Below are 18,995 nucleotides of genomic sequence, written 5' to 3' on the forward strand. Positions count from 1 at the left end.
ATATGAAACATAAACATCAATATGTGTTAGTTATGTGCTATTTCTTAGAGGGCAAAACATCATCTAAAGTAGACTAGAAATATGTCAGTTTACTCCGTAGACCACCAGATCTTGCTTTGGAAGCTTGAAGCTTATGGCTTCCGAGCCGCTTCTTTGTTGTGGTTTCGCTCTTTCTTGTCCGGCCGGAGCCAGGAGGTCTTCATCGGGGGCCATGGTGCTGGAGAGTTAATGTTAATTCGGGTGTCCCTCAGGGCTCTATTCTTGGACCTTTGCTGTTCTTGATATACATCAATGATATTGTTTCGCTCCCTATTAACGGACACTGTTTTCGCTGATGACGCGACCATTCTTTGGAGCGGCACGATTCATTGACTGCCACTATTGATGGGGACCTCTCCATAATCAAACATTGGTGCAATTCCAACTTACTGTCATTAAATATCAGTTAGACCAAGATCCTACATCTTGGATGCTCATTGCAGGAGATTTTTGTTGAGGGTGTGCCATTGTGCGTCCCTGGAATGAACAAGCATGTGGACGGTCTGTTGGTCTGACATTGAGGGTTATCTCTGCCAATCTGGATTACCATGCACTGATTGACTGCCATCTCCGCTACGGCATAGCTTTCTGGGGAGTTTATTCTCGAAGCAAAATTTCAATTCTGTGTTTCTCCTGCAGAAGCGAGCATTGAGGTGTCGTGTTGGATACAGAGCCTCATGAAGACCCCTCTTCATTGAACATCCTCACCTTGTGCTGCATTTTCATCTTAGAGACGATTTGTCTTGTCCGTGGCAAGTTTGGGGGTCAGTTGTCGGAGGGCTCCGGCTCGGTGACTCGCAGTAGATTCATTTTGAGGCTTCCCATTCCTCACACGGAGAAGATTAGGTCGTCGCTTATTTACGGTGGCAAGAGACTTTTCAATAACCTTCCTCTCCACGTGAGAGGCCAACCATCTGCGCATGGATTTAGGCGTGAGGCTGAGAGCTTTTTGCTTGACGTACTATTCTCTGGACGAATTCAACTCCAGATCTTAAGGCGCCTTGTTCTGCCATAAATTGACCAAGCAGCACGGTTTGTTTTTTTCCTCTTTCTCCTCTCTTATACAGGGTAACTGCCTTTTTGTTTTGTTTTTATTTTAATAATTGTAAGGTGTAATAATGTGTGATTCATATTGTATGTAATAATTATATATGTTCATTTTTTGCTGTTTTTGTATGTGTTTTCAGGGACTTTAACTTTCCGACAATAAAGCTACTTTTTTGATTGATTGATTGATTGATTAATAAGCGCCAAGTGAGGCATAACGCAATAATACGTTCAGAATTGTATCTCAAAGAAAGATAAATTAGTCAAGTTATTGTCTAATTTATATAGAAATTTATCTTAATTAGTTCGGCAAATCCGCTTCAAAAACTTTGATGAACATTGATTTATTGCTCGAATTCAGTTTTTATTTTTAAATTTTTTTTAGTATGAGAAATGTCTTATCAAAGATATTAATAGACCAACTTGAAAACAGTATTGAAATTAATCAAAAACCTCAATAAGTCCTGGTAAATAAAAATTAACTTTATTATAAATACACATTTTCTAGGCATGTGTATTAATATTTATTGGAAATCAAAAAACCACTTGATACTCAAATTAAAAATTAAAAGCCAACAATAAAAAGCTCCCATCAATCATCTCAAGAGATTTTTTTGGTAAGGAAGCCTGGATTATTTTTGGTTTAAAATTAAAACGTCCAGATCCACATAGATTGCCAAGTGTTAAATATTTATCTTAGGGTACTGACCCAATTTTGTCCAGGTTCCTGTTCTGGCAATTGGTAAGGGCTGGAGTAATTAAATTTGCTACACGACCGGTTAAGGTTGATTTGTTTTCTTTGGGTATAACGGTTCTATGTATATTTATCTACAGTGGGTACTACCGCTTCTTTAATGTTATACTTGTAAACAATGGAGCGTACGAACAGGAAGGTTTATCTCTACCTATATTTGCCTAATAGTTGATTTTCTAGAGTAAATATATTGAGAAATCCAGTTATTTTTAAATTTCTAAATAGGATTAAAAATTTTCGACTAATATATGGTTTGAAAGAAACCTGTTGAGTAGCCAACACGTTCACGTAACATCTATAACTTACAGCACAACAGCATTCCTACACTCCTTTGGAGTATGGTCTTCATATTCACTATTCTACAAAAAATGTCAAACTACACTATTTTGAATTTTCAGGTAAATTTAACGGCAGTAAACGACACTTAAATATCTTAGAAAAAACGAGTTCGGAGCGCTTTTCTAAATTTAAGATCCGGGAGCGAGTCGAGTTCGCGTCGCGACTAAAGAAAAGCGCCAGATCGGACTCCCAATTTTGCGTCGACTACACTATTTCGATTATAAAAAAATGTGTGTGCGTTATTCGTGTCTATATTAGAGAGACAATCTGAGAATGCGTCATGTTTCGAAACGTTGAGAATTTAAGATGAATGGGGTACGCATAAAGTAAAATAATTGCACGTTGTCAATGACACTGAAATTCTTCTATGTTTACAGTGTTTATTGATAATGAAACTATGCACACATCACCAAAAATTTGATTTGATTTAAAATGATTTACAAATTGAAATCTATTAGAATTAGAAATAAGTTAATTGAATTTGAACATTTCGAAATTGTTAAACTTTTATTTATTTAGCGTGTTTGTAACATCTAACAAAAAGTTTAAAAGTAAATGGGTGCATTCACAATAGCAAATGGATTAGCAATCCTTAACCATCATTAATCAAATGCCATTTTTTTTCAGAAAGCTAGCCATAGAAGCATTTAAAAATACATGTGAACTCCTCTGCTGATTTAAGCTATTTAGCAGCATCTTCCATAGAAGTTTCAACTAAACTATTAACTATTTTTCAATTAGGGATAAATAATCAATACACCATAATTTAAAACCTTTATTTATTATGCTTGGGAAACCACTTTTTTACTTTTTTTAAGCTTCTTCACTTTAACTTTACTTTCATTTCTGCTCCCTTTCCTTTTCACCTTCTTGTCCTTAGTAACCTCATCACCCTCTTGAATTTCCTCCATATTCTTAAACAGCTCCTCATACTCTTGGTCCACTTCTTTTGATTGCTGCATCTCCTCACTTTCATCTTTAACCACTGGCCTCACCAGCAACTTAGTTAAATTCTGCTTCATGTAAAACTTAGAAACCAATTGTTTTGTGTCCATGTTATGCACCCGCAAATGCCTATCAAGGCTAACACTAGCCACAAAAGGCTCCAAAGGATCACAAACTATATCAGTGACACTTCCAGTAAAAGTTGTGTAGGTTTTCAATACTTTTGGGGGTTGTTTAAGATCAAGCCACTGCAGATAACCTCTGCATGTACCAACAAGTACTTGTGTTTCTCTGTAGGCTGTGGAAATTGTTGTGTAACTTGCTTTAGGTTCCAGAAATGTTACCACAGGTCTTCTCTGAGCTCTATCATCATATAACAGCACATGGCCTTCCTTAGTACAGCAGGCTGCTAAACTTGGTGAATCATTAAAGAAAGTAATACCTCTCACTGAAGTTGGAATTGGTAGTTGCAAATGGTCATGTCCTAGAGATTTAGCTTTAAAAACACACTGTTTGGTTTCCAGGTCCCACAATTTAAAATCATTGACTTCACCTCCAGTTCCAAGAATATTCTCCTTGCTCTGATTCAATACAATAGTATTCAAGGTTCCAGCCTCATCAAGATTAAGGGAGAAAAAGTCACTACTTTTCTTTGACCAAAGATTAATGATTCCATCCCGTTTACCAACTACAACAGCTGATTTTCTGCATGCAATCCCACAGACTCCCTCATCACCGTCAAGTTTGTTCAAAGTTTTAGTAAAAGCATTTTTAGCAATGTCAAAGAAATGTACATTGCCACTGGCATATCCTACAAGCAGTTCATCTTGATCTCTTCCTTCAGAAATGGCAGTCACTTCAGAAGTTTCAGTATTTTTGTATACTTTAATGTCGGTAGGTTTGTCAGATGTGCTAAGCAGTAAACCTCGGGCAGTTCCAACATAAAATCTGGTATTGGTAAGCTCCATTTGATTTGTTATGTGTAAATTTCAGATTTTTAATACAGGTAACAATAATCGTACATTACACAATCCTGGATGATTTTTGGTGCAGCATAACAGTAAAAACTAAAGGATAGTAAGGTAATACAACATATGCTTTTTAAAATAGTTCAATTTAGTAAAAAAGCAACTAGAAAGAGGTATTTAACACAAAACTACAGAACGTAAATAAAAAGTTTTGTAAAGTTAGGTTATGATAGGAAAACGTTCCAAACATGTGCTAACATAGAGATGAACAGCACCGTATACTCTGAGCTTGGTCGATATTAGAGAAGACGTGACACGTTCTTCTATAGTTTATTATGATTATATATTTTATTGAAATTTTATTTAATTACTTAAAATCGAGACGGATATTCTTGTTGCTCTTCACACAAATGAGTTAAATTTTCATTTCAAGTTACTAATTAAAAAGTTACTTAAATTTTTGGATTCTAAACAATTGTTAGCTTTATCCAAAATGCTAAAGAAAGTATTTATTGCATTTCTCGTCAGAATAGATATAAAGCTTAACTATGCTAATTGCCAAGCAAAATTGGTTAACCAATGCCTCTCAGGTTCAGGAAAAACTTGTCTCTGCTTCAGCTTAGGCAGAAATGTCGATAGTTAGAAAATCGATACTTGTCTTCTCTCTCTAGTATCTCTAGAGCTGTTACGTCAATTGTCAATATTGTCATATTGTGAATTGTAAACGTAACCTCACTTTATTGTTTACATGTTTAGTAAACAAAAATCTAATATTTTTATTTATAACAACAATTTACTGATTTTTCTGTATAAAACATTATGGAGGTATTGCAATTTATAGATACCAAGTCGGTACCCGACATAGTTCATGAGTACACTCCAACTCACAGAAATAACTCCATTCCGATTGTAATAGACAATGGTAAGTCACTTTTTGTAACTTAACACGTATTTAGCACCAAGTATCACCACCACAGGGTCATACACATGCAAAGTAGGATGGTCTATAGACAGTGAGCCACTGCTACAATTCCGAAACTTAATAGCAAAGCCCCGCAGAGAACGCACAAAAAAAGACTCTGTGGAAATCCCCCAAACACCCCAACTGCAAGTGGGTAATGATATAGTTAACATAGAGGCGGTGCGATTTCAGTTGAAAACCCAATTTGACAAGAATGTGGTTACTCACTTTGAAGCTCAGGAGCATTTATTTGATTATGCTTTTAGTCACTTGGGGATTGACACTGAAAACTGTGTGGCACATCCGGTTTTGTGTACTGAAACAGTTTTGAATCCCAATATGTCCCGTCAATGTTAGTGGTGGGTATAAGGATGAGTTCAGGTCAGTTAACTGTGATCATTTTTAGTAATGAGTGAGCTGTTGTTTGAGTGCTACAATATTCCCAGTGTGTGTTATGGTGTGGATGCTTTATTTGGTTTTTACTGCCAACCAGAAAGTCAGGCAAGAGCTGAGGATGTTTTGATTGTTAGTCTTGGGTACCAATGTTGTCATGTTATTCCAGTTTTAAACAATCAGGTGGTGTTTGAGCACACTCGCAGACTTAATACAGGTACTACTATTTTGTTGTGTTTAATTTTGAATTTGGTGAAAGTTGGGCAATATTGTAATAAACTTATAATGTAGAGTGTAGATTATAAGTTTTTTTGATGTAAGGAAGAAAACCAAGAAAGAAGAGAAGACCAGGTTAATTGACATACAGGGCCACTATTACCCCCAATAAACAAATATTTTTTTTGGTAATTTTCTAGGTATTGTAAGAAAATATTGAGAAAAATATTTTCTCATTCACTCAGTTTTCTCAATTGTTCCTTTAGTTAAATTACTCTTTTCTAAACCTCAAGTTTAGTCATTTGCTTTTCATGGTGAGTAAGCTTATTTGTTGGTTTTATGAGCCTTTTCTTGAACAAGGTTTTTGTTTGTGATGTGTTTAATTATATGATTTTGAAATAATACTTGGGAATAGTGGCTGGCCTCCTCATTTTACTGTATAATTGTTAGTCACACTTATCCCAAAAAACTCATTTTGAAATAGAAATAAATAGTTCCAAAATTAAATAAATTCCTTTTTACAAAATTGTTTTTTTCAAAGTTGATATTGGAACAGGGATACACAACTAATGGTTGCCAAAAAATCAAAACAATAGTCAGAATTTCAACTTTCCCAGCCAGATCTTTGTTAACTATTTGAGATATCATAATCCTTATCCTAAAGGCATCCATTTTGCAGGTTTTCTCTATTAAAATTGATTGGGGAGTGGAATTCTTGAATCTTTTAAAAGAAACACTTTTTGGATTTTCACTTTAATTATAGCAGCTTTGTGATTAAAAAATACGTTAAACAGCTCTTCACTTAAATCACTTTGCTCTATATTTAATACTTTAGATTTTGTGGATTTTTTTAAGTTATTCAGTTCTTTATTACAATCTTGTATATTTTTGGTTGACATTGGAAGTAATAATTTACTTAAAAAACCAATAACTATTAGTAAGTTTTATTCTCTACAATAAGAGAAACTATGTTTAGTTTACCAGATATTAGCATGACTCCTAAAAATGTGGGTCTTTTTTACTCTCAAATTAGCAGGAAGTCTACAAGGTTGAAAATTTATTATAAAGACCCTAGGATACCCTCAAATAATTTCTAAAATTTGAAAAAACTAAATTGTATTTTTCCCCAACAAAAAAATTTGATGCCTAGATTATTTGGAGTGGACTATTATTGCACGTTTAATTGTGGTATATTAATATCTTTTTTCACTGTGGATTATAATCTAAAAATGTATCTTTAACCGTGTATGTTCTCGGAGCACATACTTATTTTTATTAAAACGCCAGATCTCTTTGATTTATTTAATTTCCAATGGAGCACTAAAATGGTTTGAGCTTTAAAAGAAACAAATCTTTTAATTCAACTTTTTCTCGCCATACTTGATGATGTTACAGCAAATGTCTATTACTAGATAAACTAAATTTATCTAACAAATATCAACATTTTGCAGATTAAATAGCAAACTAAATATGACTTATTTACATCGGACAGGTGGTTGCCATATACTGACTTTCCTACACCGTCTACTGCAGCTAAAATACCCAGTACACGCCAATGCGATCACGTTAAGTAGAGCTGAAGAGCTTTTGCACACACTTTGTCGCATAGCGGTTGATTACAAAGAGGAATTAGGCAAATGGGCTAGTGCTGAGTATTACGAAAATAATGTTAAAAAAATCCAGCTTCCATTCAATGTTAGTGCTATTACTTCGGCCGCTACCGGTAATAAAAGTTTATTAAAACATAATAATGTTATTAAGTAATGAAATTGGGTTTTAAGTTGAACAACAAAAAGAACGAAAAAGAGAATTGGCTCGTAGGCTGATCGAGATTAACGCTAGAAAACGGGAGGAACGATTGGCTGAAGATGAGGAAAAGCTCGGACAGTTCCTGGACATTAAGGAAATGATTGAGTTAGGGGCTGACAGACAAACAGTTAATACTTATTATCCAGACCTAGTTAACTTTTATTTACAACGTAAAAAAATATAGGTTGAACGAACTTTAATGGAATTCCAAATAAAAAACGTAGGGGACCTGGAGAAAAACATTTTACAGTTGAACAACAAAATCGAAAAAACCAAGCAAAAAATTTTAGCCGCGTCCAACATGGAGGAAGTGGAGGAACCAGCACCCAAACAAGCTAGGTTTACTAAAATGACGTTTGAAACAGATAAAGAGTTGTCAACGTATTTGCAAAACATCAGGAAGATGGTATGGAGTAATAGAGGCAATTTTCAATGCTTAAACAAGACGGTTTTAGCGGCAAGAAATTTTGACGAAAAAACTCATCAGAAAACAGCGAAAACAGGATATGGCTAAAAGAAGGACTGCTGCCGGACAAGAACGCATGCGAATTATATCACAATTGGCTAAGAAAGAGAAGGGCAACGATGATTTTGGTATGAGGGACGAAGACTGGGATATTTACAAGACCATCAGTAAAGATGGTAAGTTTTTATTTTTTTTTTAATTCAATAACTGAATTGACTTTATGATTTTATACCAAACCATTCAATAGTAAATCCCATTTAAGTGCATTTCAATTTTTCAAGTTCGTTCCAGGGCTAGTGGCATTGACGTAATAATTGTCGTTTCTTTACTATTACATGTCAACTGAGCGAGATGGAAATTGGAACTCATTGACGTAGGGAATTTTTAAATTCGTGAATGTTCCTGCTGTTTTTGATTTTTTGACGTTTGTTGACAGTTTTCTCAAATTTTTTCCAGCTGTAATTTGAATTTATTGATTTGGTTTTTATTTTCTGTAGTAGTATTTGTAATTTTGATATTTTCGGTAACCGAAAATGCCCAAGTATTACAGTAAGTGCCAACAGGAGCTCATTTTTGGGTTAATGAAATATCTTCAGGCAGAAAACGAACTGAATAAACTTTTGTTTTATCTTTAAGATCCGTTTTTGAAGTTAATAACTAAATTATTTTCATTGCATTGTGTTTACAACGCATTGTATGAATTTTAGTATGTTACAGGAACGATTCCTTAATCTACCAATAACAAAAAAATAGTAGTTTTATAAACATACTTTACAAAGGCTCTTAAAAAATAGTTCAATAAGAACTAAATATACTTAAGATCCTAGTAATTGTCTACCCTAGTCAATTACTGGTGTTTTAGTAATGCACAGTGTTTTTTCACCTTTTAACGCGCAGTTCTTTAGTCGTTATAAAATAAAAGAGTGCGATTTGATAAAACTTGATAAATCTATCCTTTTCCAGTATTTAACAACATAAAAAGTGGTGGCCAATCACTCAAAAACACAATCACTAGGCTTCCTTTGTTCTGGCTTCAATATTACAGAAGGAAAAGAAAGGTTTAAAATAAAAAACGAAAAGGCAAAACAAGAAAGAGCATTGTTAAAAAAAAAGAAAGAACAACTCGGAAATCTTGCAAACAAAAGAAAAAAACCAACAAAGAATATTAAAAAAGAGTGTGAAAGCTAAGTTAGAAGATTCTGACACTTCTGACAGTGATGAATGAGAAAAACTATTTAGCCAAGTTACCTAGTTTTCCCTAATTTGGGATCCAATTATGTTCTCTCTAACGCCCTAGGTACATAAATAGGTATTAAAAGCTTCTGGAATAGTTGAAGAACATTTGGAAGCTTTTAGACTGTTCCAAATGCTTTTGAGAGCTTCTAATGCTGCTTCAGGAGCATTTGGAAGCTTCTAGACACTGTTTTGAAAGCTTTTGGAGTTTCTATAGTGTTTTGGAAACTTCTGAAATTTTTTAGACTACTTTAGGAACATTTCGTAGGTTTGAGGAAGCTTTTAAATTTCTTTAAAATCATACGGAAGTTTTTACACCTGTTCCTGGTTGCTAGTAATATTTAATTAGAATTAAATCAATTACCAAAAAAGCTGTAGATTTTTTGAGTAAAAAATTTACTTAACTGGTCAATTACTGGCTAATCTACCCTATTTACGATCTGTAGGTCTGATAAAGCTTTGCTGATGATTTTGTAGTTTTACTTTGCCAAATAACTATTTGTAAAGACAATATCTTTACAAATGTGAATACTGTACATAGTAGTGTGATAGAATACTTTATCTCAGATCATAAGGCGCAAAAAGTTATTTTTGAAACAAAGCAGTCCAAAGTCTCTAGTGATACCAAAACAAGAACATTCTCTCAAAAGAATAAAGATAATTTTTGCGCTGTTTAAAAGGCCAAAATTGGGAACGTGTGTATAGTGTAATTAGTAATAACGTAGACAATCAATGGGATATCTTTATAAATACATTTATAAGAATTTTTAACCAAAACTTCCCGCTCAAAATAGTCAAAACAAAAAAGTTAAAATCATTTAAACACGATCCGGAAGTTATCAATTACAAACAAAAGTTAGATTTACTTCTTACCTTGAGCCGTTATAATGACAAATATAAGGAGGCATACAAATCTACCAAAAGAAAATATGATGAGCTTTTAAAGAATGTCAGAAGGAAAAATTATGAAAATAGGATTACTAAATCGGACAACAAAATGAAATGTCTGTGGACGATAACTAAAGAAATCTCAGGAAAAATTAGTGATTGTCGTGACATACAGTGAAATGCTAAAGCCATAGCCAATAATTTTAATAGTTTCTTAGTAAACAGCATACCAAATATAGTTCCAAAAGTAGATACGAATTCTTATAGATGTGAAATCCCATTTAATGATAAGTCAATGTTTTTAAAACCACTTACGCCGGAAGAAGTCTGTGAACTTGCGCACGAAATTAAGAATAAACACAGCAGTGGGTTTGACGAAATACCAACCAGCTTAATAAAACTTTCCATATGCAAATTAAAAGATGTACTGTGTTTTATAATTAACAATTCTTTTAAATCTGGTGTTTCCAGATCAACTAAAAACTGCTCTTGTTAAACCATTGTATAAAAAGGGTGATTCAGAAATAATGAATAGCTATACCCCTATAAGCCTTCTGCCAGGATTTTCCCAACTTTTTGAACTGGCAATGTGTAAAAGAATTATAGAATGTATGAATGACTGTAATCTAATTAACAAAAACCAGCACGGATTTATAAAGGAAAAATCAACACAAACGGCATTATATCTATTCATTTATGTATTGTTTTTAGGAGGAGACTCAGATAGTGAAGGTGAAAACGAGAAACTCCTCGAATTTGATGAAATCCTTAGAGCATACGAACCTACCGACCTGGGAGAATCGTCTCAACCGGGAGAAGCCCACCAGTTGCACATCGGTGTAGAAATGTTCCGTGCTCCTGAACTCCTCTTTAAGCCGTACATGTTAGGTAGCCAGGAAGCTGGACTTTCGGAAGTTATCGCCTACGTTTTGTCACTGTTCGACTCGGACAGTCAGCTCAAATTGGCTTCAAATGTGGTTGTGATTGGCGGTTTGGCGAATCTTCCAGGACTGAAGGAACGATTGCTGACTGATTTGATTTCTGTTAGGCCGTTTCGGTCTGAAGTCCACGTGGATATTATTAATAGTCCAACGTTGGCTGGATGGTACGGAGCTAGGAATTTTGCCAAAAGTGAGGAGTTTAAAAGTGCGTCGGTGACAAGATCTATGTATCAGGTAAGATTTTTTGCAAAATATTCAGCAAAAAACTTCATATCAAACCTTTTAGAAGATATATTTTCCTTTCTTTGTATAGTTTAAAATAATGTTTATTCAACAGGAGTTTGGTGCGGAATATTTTAAAACTCACAAATGTTCGAACCCTTACTTTCCTAGCCCAAGCACGCCAGGAATAGTCGAACAGGATATTTAATTAATTTCTAGTCTTTGTATCTGCTTTATTTTAGGTAATTCAAGAATTAAAAATAATTTGTTTTTCTTAATAAAAAGAGTGTTATTGAATTTAAAAATAAATGAGTTGAGTAGTAACTGTACTTTAAAATAAACTGATATAATCTTGAGAGAAAAATAAGCTATACAGGGTGAGTATCTAGAGAACAACTCAATATTTTTCACTGCAATTTGGAGTGTAGCCTAGGTTGGGTCCAAACTCTCTTCCAAATTATTTTGGACTTAATAGTGTTGCCAGATAAGTCGGAAAGAACACCAACTTTTGATGTTCAAATGGAACACCCTGTTTTGAATTCCTCGCAAGAAGGCTAGTAATTACTGTTAATACTTCCCTATACCTATCTTGCACCGTTTCTTAGATATTTTATAAAAATGGTGAATTTGTCAGCAAAACGGTGGTGTAAACTTTAATTAAATTCTCAAGTCCTGAAACTTTTTTTTTTGAAAATTTAAAACTGTTGATAAGTCAGAAACGGTTGAAGTTAGTGTCATGATTATTATCATCCTGATGAGATTTACTGAAATCTCCCTCACCTCCTAGTTGCATGATAATATCGTCATAACTGGCATTAGATTCACCCTGACCATTCATTCTAATATTCTAGTAAATAAAGAAAATTTAAATAAATAAGCTTGAATAAAAATTCTATTATAGGGATGCCAAGTTATTTTTAAGGTAAATAACTAAACCTATCTAACTTACTTTCTACCTAAAAATCCTGCTTCTAAATATATCATTGAAACTACAAATATCTTTAATACAAAAAATTACAAACTACTTACAACTAATACTCTTCGTCAAAGAGTCCAAATTGTCCAAAATAAACCGTCAGTTGACCAATCTTCTTCTTTTCTGTTGAGGTGGATTTTTAACTGCAAAGGCTGTATCTCGGTAACAGCCGGGAGGCCTCCTCGGTTATCGATTTAACCACTTCTGGAATAGGTCCTCTATCACAATCTGCTCCATGTCATAACGTGGACTAGGCGGTACAATTGCTGGTAGCACTCGGTATTACACTCAGTAACTTCCGTTCCGGAAGGAAACAGCTTTCTAAGATCCCCTGATCTTCAATAGTCTGATTTTTGCTCGAATTTTTTAGAAAACTGACTTTCCAGCTCTCATTAAAAGTCTCTCTTGACAATCAACAACCAAAAACAAAAAAAACCTTTTTTCCCACCTTCTACCTCCACGTACCACCTTTTTCACCTCCTTTGAAGTTCATCAAGTAATACTGTTAATTTTCTTAATAACTACATACATACAATCCTACTAAACCTAACTATAATGGTAAACACTTGACATCCCTACAAAAATGTACCTTTTCTATAAATTAAGAAAATAAATTTTCTTTATTTTCTTGAAAAAGAATCCTTATTTTCAAGACATTAGGTATAGGAAGAGTATACGTAGAATTGTTCTTTTATTACAAACCGTAATACTTTGGTGGTTGCATTTAAAAAAACGAAGTTCTGGCAGTTTTTTTTATCTATCCGACTTAAAGGTAAATATTCCCTTGGGAGGAATTCAAAAATGAGATTAGAAACAGGGTGTTCCATTTGAAAATCAAAAGTTGGTGTTTGTTTCCGACTGATTCAAAATATTTTAGATAGAGAGTTTGGACTCAACCTAGGCTACACTCAACGTGAATCACCCTGTATAAGCTATTCACTTTTGCACCAGCAATACTTCATGCCTAGATAAAGTTAATAATAATAATAATAATAATAAAACTCCTTTATTCCATTTGACATACAAATATGTTTGGAATGCGTCACAAGTCATATACGAACAATTAACACACTTAACAAAATACAGTTTGACAGACAACAAAATAACAAATTAAACAGACTTTTCCATATTTAAGATCCACCAAAGTACTCAACTATACTATAAAATTCCCTCTCGATAAGGTATCGCTTTAACGCAATTTTAAATCTTCTGAAGTTAATTTCAGACTTTATACTTATAGGTAGTCTGTTAAAAATGTTTAGGCCCGCGATGTGAGGAGAGCCTTTACTGATTTCCAAACGACATCTAGCAGGCCGAAGGTCTATTCTAGCCCTTGTAGAGTAGCAGTGCATGTCCACGCCGGCAGAGAAACAATTTTTATTCTGATGTACAAATTTACAAATTTCATAAATATAAATTCCCGTGAGTGTCTGAATACCCAGGTTACGGAAACACCCTCTGCATGAAGTCCGATATTGGTCCGAAGTTTTTGGATTGCTATGGCCATCTATTGATGAGTACTAATAGACTTAAATACAGATTTCTTTTTCTTTATGTAGGCGGGTACCATAGACGTATAAAAGTATTTCAACTAATCTCGTTCTTCAGCCTACTGAGTAGTGAGTAACGACGGAAACGTTATTGATTTTCACGCTCCATGAAGCAAGCAGAGTGAATGTGACGTCACAATGACGTAAATTGACAGTTGGTCAATTTATGGTTTTACTTTTTATTCTTTCTCCAATGGCGCTACAGCCCAAATTGAGCCTTGGCCTCCTTTATCCTCCGCCTCAAATACTGTCGGTCTAACGCCGCTCTCCTCCAAGTTCTAACACTTATCAAGTTTTGCGAGTCTTCATTCACTCCATCCTCCCATCTTTTCCGTGGTCTCCCTTTTGGTCTTCTGCCCTGCATCCTACTATTGAGGGCCCTTTTTGGTAGTCTGTTATCCGACTACGTGACCTGCCCATCGTAGCTTCTGTAGTCTGACGAATTCTGAAATACGTACCTCCTTGAAAAGTTGGTAGATTTCATGATTATCTTCTCCATATCTCATTTTCATTTAGTGGCCCAAAGATCCGTCTTAGTATTCTCCTTTCAAACACCTCCAGTTTATTCTGTGAGTTCATTGTCATGACCCATGTCTCGCATCTATAGCATAGTATCGGCCTGCTGATGGTATTGAATATCCTGATTTTTGATTTTCTGTGTATGATTTTGGAGCGGAATATATGTGACAGAGCGAAGTTGGCTTTGTTTGTCGATATTATTCGATGTTGTATCTCCGATTCCTCTGATCCTCTCGTTTTGAGTTCAACACCTATTTATGTAAAGCTCTGGACAGCATCCACGTTATCCTCTACTCTGAGGTAGTTTTCGTTTCCTCTTGTTCTTGCCTGGGTTAGTGTTTTTGTCTTTTGTGTATTTATTTCGAGTCCGATGTTTCTGGCCTCTCTCTTCAGTTGTGTGTATATTTCTGCCGCCTCTTCCGCTCTGCGGGACATAATATTGATATTATCTGCGTAGGCGGCCAGTTGTACCAATTTGTTTGTTAATAAGTTTGACCTCCCAGCGTTTGTTTGTCGTGTGACATATTCCAGTGTCGGTTCGAGTCCGTCGCCCTGTTTTAATCCTTTATTGGGAATATCTCCGTCATTTACTTGCTCCATGGAGCGTGAAAACGAATACCCCCCAAATAAAATCAATAAAGGTCAAGGGATACTAAAATTAGTGGAAATACAAAAATAAGGCAAATGAAAATTGTCATGTTTTATTTTTTTAATATTTGTTGTTCCATACAATACCGTTCTCCTTACTAATTAGTTAAATAAATATCATACATTCCAGAATTAATTCTTCTCACTGAACTACCAATACACCAATTTTTTTAAAAGTACTCTACATGTAATGTATATAAAGAATCTCATTTACAAATTATGTTACAGTGGCGACAATTGTACTATCTACTTAAAAAATATCAACAATACTATATGTACAAAAAAACTCTTATTAAATATCTCTAGTAATAATTATTTAGATTATCTAAAGTTTTTTTTTAAATATAATCTCGGAAATTGGTATTATTAAAATTGAAAACAGAGGACTCAGGATCTCTCTCAACCTCGCGAAGAAAATCCAACATTATAAATTTCTTAACAATCAGTCTCTTGAAGTTATAGAGTGTTCAATTAAAAATAGATTTATTACAGTCACAAAATTGGTGTTGCAGTCTGGATAAGTCCCTATAATTGAACTTTCGTTAGAGTTAAAAAAATGCATTTAGTTCACTTATATTGGAAACAACTCTAAAAAGGAGGAAAACATAGTCCACCTTAAACTGTTTGGCTTATATCAATTGAAAGAATTATATCGGTTTACTTAGTAGTATATAAATAAAAAAGTTCCCATAGGGAAGATAAAACGTCTAGACTACAATATAGCCTACAGCGGTTTCTGACTCACTCATTTGCAAAAAATGGTAACCAAAGAAACTCAATCACACCACTTGCGCACCTCAAATATCTGTGAATTTATTTACAACAAAAAGGCAAAACTCACTTAAATTCTGTTAAGAATCTAAGGGGTTAAGCTCAAAAATTTTAAAATAGAGAGTCGCTTTTTGGTACGGAGTTTATGACAGCTCTATCCACAAATCCAGTTAGAGAGAGTTTAAATAAAGTTGTCAACAGATTTCGAAGAAGGAATTAGGCAGTTGTAGTTAAGAGTTTAGCCTAGTTGAGTAACTAATATAAAGGATGTCTTGAAAATGTCTGTACAAAATGCTTAATCCAGATTGTTGACTACATACAGGACGTCAAAGTTCAGATTTACCAATCAAAAAATATTAATTAATAATGGGTGCGCCATCTATAACTTAGTTTTGTCCGACATGGACGCCCTACAGAGCCTAGAAAATTCTTTGGATTGTTAATCGTTTTGAGGAAACTGGTTCGGTAAAAGGTCCATACCAACATGCTCCTCCAGCTCGTACTCCTGAAAACATGGCCGCAGTGAGTGATTTTTTGCACTCAGATCATTTTCACCTTAATGGGTACGTAAATAAGCAAAATTCCAGATTCTGGGGTTTTGAAAATCCACACGAATATCATAAACAACCGTTTGGTGCGGCTTATGGGCTGGAGGCATCGTTGGACCATTCTTTTTTGAAAATGCGGAAGAAAAGGCCATTACCCTCAATGGGGAACGTTATCGCGGCATGATAACACCCTTTTTGTGGTCACAACTGGATCGTATTGATGCTGAAAAACTTTGGTTTCAACAAGACGGAACAACGGCTCACACATCTCGCCAAACAATCGCCTTATTGCACGAGAAATTTCAAGACCGCATAATTTCAAGAAATTCCGATGTCAATTGGCCCCCGAGATCATGCGATTTAACACCTCTTGACTATTTTCTTTGGGGATTTTTGAAAGAAAAACTGTATGCGAATGCTCTCCGGACAATGCAAGACCTTAAGCGCAATATTCGGACTGAAATTGCGGCCATAGAACCGATGGTTTTGGAAAAAGTTATTCGAAATTTTGATGATCCTTTTGTTGGCCCATAAATGGCATGAATCAACCTTTATTTATCAATAAGATTCATATTATGTTTCTTCTTCATCAAGTTATTTCTGTTAACAAAGTTATTACTGCCATAAATCTCGAAACTGTATTTATCCAATCAATGATAAAACCACATATGCAGTGTTTGAGTAAATCACAGTATTGTTTGCCGTTTGTGATTGGTCAAGCAAATACAATTTTGAACAATCAGAAACTACAAACAGTGCTGTGATTTACGCATATGCTGCACATGTGAACTCATCTTAAAAAATAGTTACCCAACTTTTGAGATCAAAATACTCCACATAACCACAACAACCAACCTCAAATCTCTTTGTTTCATACAGCCGCCTGAAAACTCACTACCAAAACATAATTAACCGCGATTAATACCTAAATTTTGGACAACAGACTTTGTTAAAACTACCTCACTACAGCCGTTACGGATCGGCTTTCGCGCTGTGGCCCCTTTTTCTAGCCGACCCCTAGATTTTGACTAGACGTTAGGCGGCCGCCTCCCTGTAAAAAGGATTTATTCCTTTGACTGGCAGTGGATGAGCCTCTGTGTTGAACACCCATTGGTCCAGACTGTAGTAGTCGTCATCAGAGAAGAGCAGATATAAATACTGAAAGATGAAAATGAAGAGATCATTTATTACTCTACTAACAGAGGTTGTTGTTGAATGTATTTTAATTTTACCACAATCAAAACATGAAATGAAATGAAACATGAAAAAAACTACACCATTTACACATGTAGTTTAGAAAATATAAGTTGGATTTCAGAATCTACAGGGTGGACCATAAGTAATGGGACATAGAGCTACAGCATATTCCTGACATCAAAATAATACGATTTAGCTGAATTGTCCTATACCGAAAGTTAATATTAAGAAAGATACAGGGTGTGAAAGTTGAAATTTTATTTTAGCTTTTTTGTCATATCTTCGCGGTCTTTTGATATAAATTACTGAAAGTTGGTATAAAGGGGTTTTGGCAGGCGTAAAATACGATGCTTTCATTTGTTTTGTAGTAGCTGATAGGGGGCGCTAGCGGTAACCATCTCCGTCCCTTCAAGAGGCTCAAACTTTTTTTTACGGAACTGAAACGGCCATATGACTTCAAAATATGATTCTAAGATGTTTTCTACGTAAAAAAGGTATACTTGTTGTAAGTCTTAAAAGTCGACCGTTTTCGAGTTATTTAATCTTTTATTATTGCATGCATTTACATGTACAGCAGATTTTAATTACTATTTTTTTTTTAATTCTAAGTAGGATTTGATACAAAAACAAAAAGGGCGTTCATAACAACTAGCTTTATTTTAAAGTTTACAAACATTTTTTAAACGGTCAAATTTACATACAGAAACTGTTATGTGTGTAACTTAAGGGTATACAGCACATATCGTATTAACATACGACAATGCATGCAATAATAAAACATTAAATAACTCGAAAACAGTCAACTTTTAAGACTTACAACAAGTATACCTTTTTTACATAGAAAACATCTTAGAATCATGTTTTGAGAGCATATGGTCGTTTCAGTTCCGTAAAAAAAAGTTAGAGTCTCTTGAAGGAACGGATATGGTTGCAGCTAGCGCCCCCTATCAGCTATTACAAAACAAATGAAAGCATCGTATTTAACGCCTGCCAAAACCCCTTTATACCAACTTTCAGTAATTTATATCAAACGACCGTGAAGATATGATAAAAAAACAAAAATAAAATTTCAACTTTCACACCCTGTATCTTTCTTAATATTAATTTTCGGTATAGAACAATTTCGCTAAATCGTATTATTTTGATGTCAGGAATATGCTGTAGCTATATGTCCCATTACTTATGGTCCACCCTGTATAACTTGTATTTCATTATCGTAAATTTGGTTTTAGAAAACGTAAGTTGTATTTCAGATTCGTCACTTGTATTTCAGAAAAAATCACTTGTATTTTAGAACGCGTTATTTCAATTTCAGATTTGTTTGTGTTTCTATGTGGTTATTAGTTAATTGTTTTTTTTTTAATATCACTTTAAGCAAATAACCCGTCCATCGGGAGTATTAATTTATATAAAATATACAGGGTGTCCCATAACTATATGACAATCTCTCGGGGGCATACAGCAGGTCAAAATAATACGATTTGTTCATATAATTATTTTTTTTAGTCATTCCTAAGGGAAATATCGAGCCCCAAAAAACTGCCTTCCAATTAACGTTTTTGGCC

At 34.5% G+C, this 18,995-nt stretch overlaps 4 protein-coding genes across 5 annotated transcripts in view; 1 reads left to right on the forward strand and 3 right to left on the reverse strand.

The window, feature by feature from the left end:
* LOC145740284 (xaa-Pro aminopeptidase ApepP-like) overlaps nucleotides 1–2,412 on the reverse strand; it is a 50,936-nt gene extending 48,524 nt beyond the window's left edge. The window contains exon 1 of the mRNA XM_081995732.1: nucleotides 2,147–2,412. Within this exon, the coding sequence (XP_081851858.1) occupies nucleotides 2,147–2,189 (43 nt within the window). The 5' untranslated portion in view covers nucleotides 2,190–2,412. The remainder of the gene's footprint in view (nucleotides 1–2,146) is intronic.
* A 529-nt stretch (nucleotides 2,413–2,941) lies between these two features.
* Nucleotides 2,942–4,339, reverse strand: l(2)k09848 (WD repeat domain 74 lethal (2) k09848). Its single transcript, XM_081995756.1, has one exon. It carries the CDS (start codon nucleotides 4,090–4,092, stop codon nucleotides 2,962–2,964), a length of 1,131 nt encoding a protein of 376 aa, XP_081851882.1. The 5' UTR covers nucleotides 4,093–4,339; the 3' UTR covers nucleotides 2,942–2,961.
* A 472-nt stretch (nucleotides 4,340–4,811) lies between these two features.
* On the forward strand, nucleotides 4,812–11,505 carry Arp5 (Actin-related protein 5). The gene is made up of 9 exons (XM_081995736.1): nucleotides 4,812–5,014; nucleotides 5,070–5,405; nucleotides 5,460–5,663; nucleotides 7,155–7,385; nucleotides 7,444–7,598; nucleotides 7,656–7,877; nucleotides 7,927–8,113; nucleotides 10,770–11,233; nucleotides 11,337–11,505. The coding sequence occupies exons 1-9, from the start codon at nucleotides 4,912–4,914 to the stop codon at nucleotides 11,427–11,429; spliced, it is 1,995 nt and encodes a 664-aa protein (XP_081851862.1). The 5' UTR covers nucleotides 4,812–4,911; the 3' UTR covers nucleotides 11,430–11,505.
* Nucleotides 11,506–14,953: 3,448 nt separating this feature from the next.
* alpha-Man-Ia (alpha-Mannosidase class I a) overlaps nucleotides 14,954–18,995 on the reverse strand; it is a 68,245-nt gene continuing 64,203 nt past the window's right edge. For both annotated transcript variants that reach the window (XM_081995739.1, XM_081995740.1), the window contains exon 9: nucleotides 14,954–17,391. In XM_081995739.1, coding sequence (XP_081851865.1) covers nucleotides 17,269–17,391 — 123 coding nt within the window. In that variant the 3' untranslated portion in view covers nucleotides 14,954–17,268. The remainder of the gene's footprint in view (nucleotides 17,392–18,995) is intronic.

This window comes from Ips typographus, linkage group LG1 (assembly GCF_016097725.1).
Source record: "Ips typographus isolate SLU linkage group LG1, UJ_Ityp_2.0, whole genome shotgun sequence".
Classification (NCBI taxonomy): domain Eukaryota; kingdom Metazoa; phylum Arthropoda; class Insecta; order Coleoptera; family Curculionidae; genus Ips; species Ips typographus.